At 39.5% G+C, this 1,958-nt stretch overlaps 1 protein-coding gene across 1 annotated transcript; it reads right to left on the minus strand.

Moving 5' to 3' along the window:
* Positions 1 to 124: 124 nt before the first annotated feature.
* On the minus strand, positions 125 to 709 carry SARC_15019 (hypothetical protein). The gene has a single exon (XM_014290850.1). The coding sequence runs from the start codon at positions 495 to 497 to the stop codon at positions 177 to 179; it is 321 nt and encodes a 106-aa protein (XP_014146325.1). The 5' UTR covers positions 498 to 709; the 3' UTR covers positions 125 to 176.
* Between the last annotated feature and the right edge of the window lie 1,249 nt (positions 710 to 1,958).

The raw sequence follows: 1,958 nt of genomic DNA on the forward strand, positions 1-1,958 counted from the left end.
ATAGACACATAGATACATACACACACATACACACACATGTATATATATATATATATATATATGCAATATAACTTACTGATTTGGTTATTGGTCGAAATTAATTTGATCAAGGACCTATATAGATCAGCTATTTGTGTTTATGAGTATATTTATGCTTTTGTAGGATTCGGAAAAGTCTATGAGGATAGTAATACGCACATGTACGTGTCTGACGATTTGTATATTAATATTGAAACCACACCTAGGAAATGTGATGTGTTTCGATCCATTTCAGCAGAGTTCATTGCCCATTCTGTCCATTCGTTGCCTTCAAACCTAGCCTTGTCTGTCCCATCGTCAGCACCAAATACTAAACTCGCCGCCTTGTTCTTTGCATGAACCTCTCGCGAAAAAGATTCGAATAGGCTGAGTATATAGGCGAAATCGGGTGTGCCACTTTCGATACTATCTGATTTCATCCTGGAACCAGACCGTATATTTGCACTTATCCCAGTCATGCTTGCGATTGTTTGAACCAGAGCGCTAAACAGAGGGTATATAGACCAGGTTTGGCTCAGATATTTTAGGTATACATACAAGACCTAAGTACAATAGTACGTTTGAGGACAATAGTACTATTTAAGATGTAAACCCAAGCACCCACACTTGCTGTGTCAGTCCAGCAGATGCAACAATTATTACGTGTGATAAGGATGGCATTGCGACGCGGAGTCGCAAGTGAGTACGACACGACAGTCGCACTTTGCGTAAGTAAATAACTGAAGGAAAAAAGTCGCCTATGCTCGACGGCTCGAGAGACGAGAGATGAGAGACGAGGATACAGAATCGAAGATAGTAAATATATGATCTGGCCTTCCCAATAGTTTTATTGATACGAAATCCAAATCTAGACTCGTTGAAGTACTCGTCCAATAGTTATCTATTAAATTGCTTGGAATGTTGCGGGTTTGCCTTGTTCTGTGACGGAATTGTATATTTATTTTGTGGTTGCAAATTATGCACAATGAGTGGCCCTCAATTTGACATCGATGTTAAGCTGTAGAGATACCGAATCAAATCAGGGCTTTGTAGAAATATTTTCCGTACTAGACCCTTTAAAGTTCAAACATTTTATCTTGTTATGTATTGGACTATTGGCTAGGTGTGAGTTGTTGCTACAGCTACTCTCGCTCAGTCTCCAATCAGACGACAGACACTCACACTGTCACAGTTTCACTGTCACAGAGTGATGACACAGGCTCTCACTCCATTCTAAAGTGAAAAGTCCTATTTACAGCACCATAACCATGGCCATCTGGATTTGGGTCTCTGCTAAAGTCGTAGAGGAGAACTTGATTTTCGCATCGAGACCCTGATCCAGAGCCCCAGAGGCCAGAGGGCCGTGACATAACCTCTTGTTAACGTTCCGCCAGAAGGGTTTGTACGTTCAACGAATAACGTTCAACTGGTTAATAAAAACGTGGCCTAAAAAGAAATAGTCAGCGCGACCTAGATATTGCACCTGCTACTATATATTTAGCTACATAATGTTATATATTTAGATCAATGAACGAGTGAGAATAAGGACAAACCTTGGCGACATGCTTGACCTGTAAATTGATCCCTTCTCATATATAATGAGTCGAACTATGGTAATATAGTTCAACGTCCAACGTTTAACGGGTAGAATTTAAACGTAGGAACGTTATACGGTATACAGGGTCTAAAGAAGACGGGATTTTTCTTACTTATCGTTTTTCACCAGGAACGCTTTATGAAATCAAAATGTAGTAGAGAAATAAGCAACTCCTCTCGTTCAAAACTTTACAGTTTAAACTGCGATAGAACGAGACTATGTAGTGTGACACTAGAGAAGAGTCATTCGGTATGTGTCTGGCTTTGTATACATAAAAACATGCGACTGTCTCTCCACATAGAATCATAGATAGGTAACATATATATATACATACATACATACA

Source organism: Sphaeroforma arctica (assembly GCF_001186125.1).
Source record: "Sphaeroforma arctica JP610 unplaced genomic scaffold supercont1.5478, whole genome shotgun sequence".
NCBI lineage: Eukaryota > Ichthyosporea > Ichthyophonida > Sphaeroforma > Sphaeroforma arctica.

What these genes read in the sequence shown, in the direction of transcription:
- SARC_15019 (XM_014290850.1), bottom strand. Translation starts at nt 497, where the DNA reads ATGACTGGGATAAGTGCAAATATACGGTCTGGTTCCAGGATGAAATCA.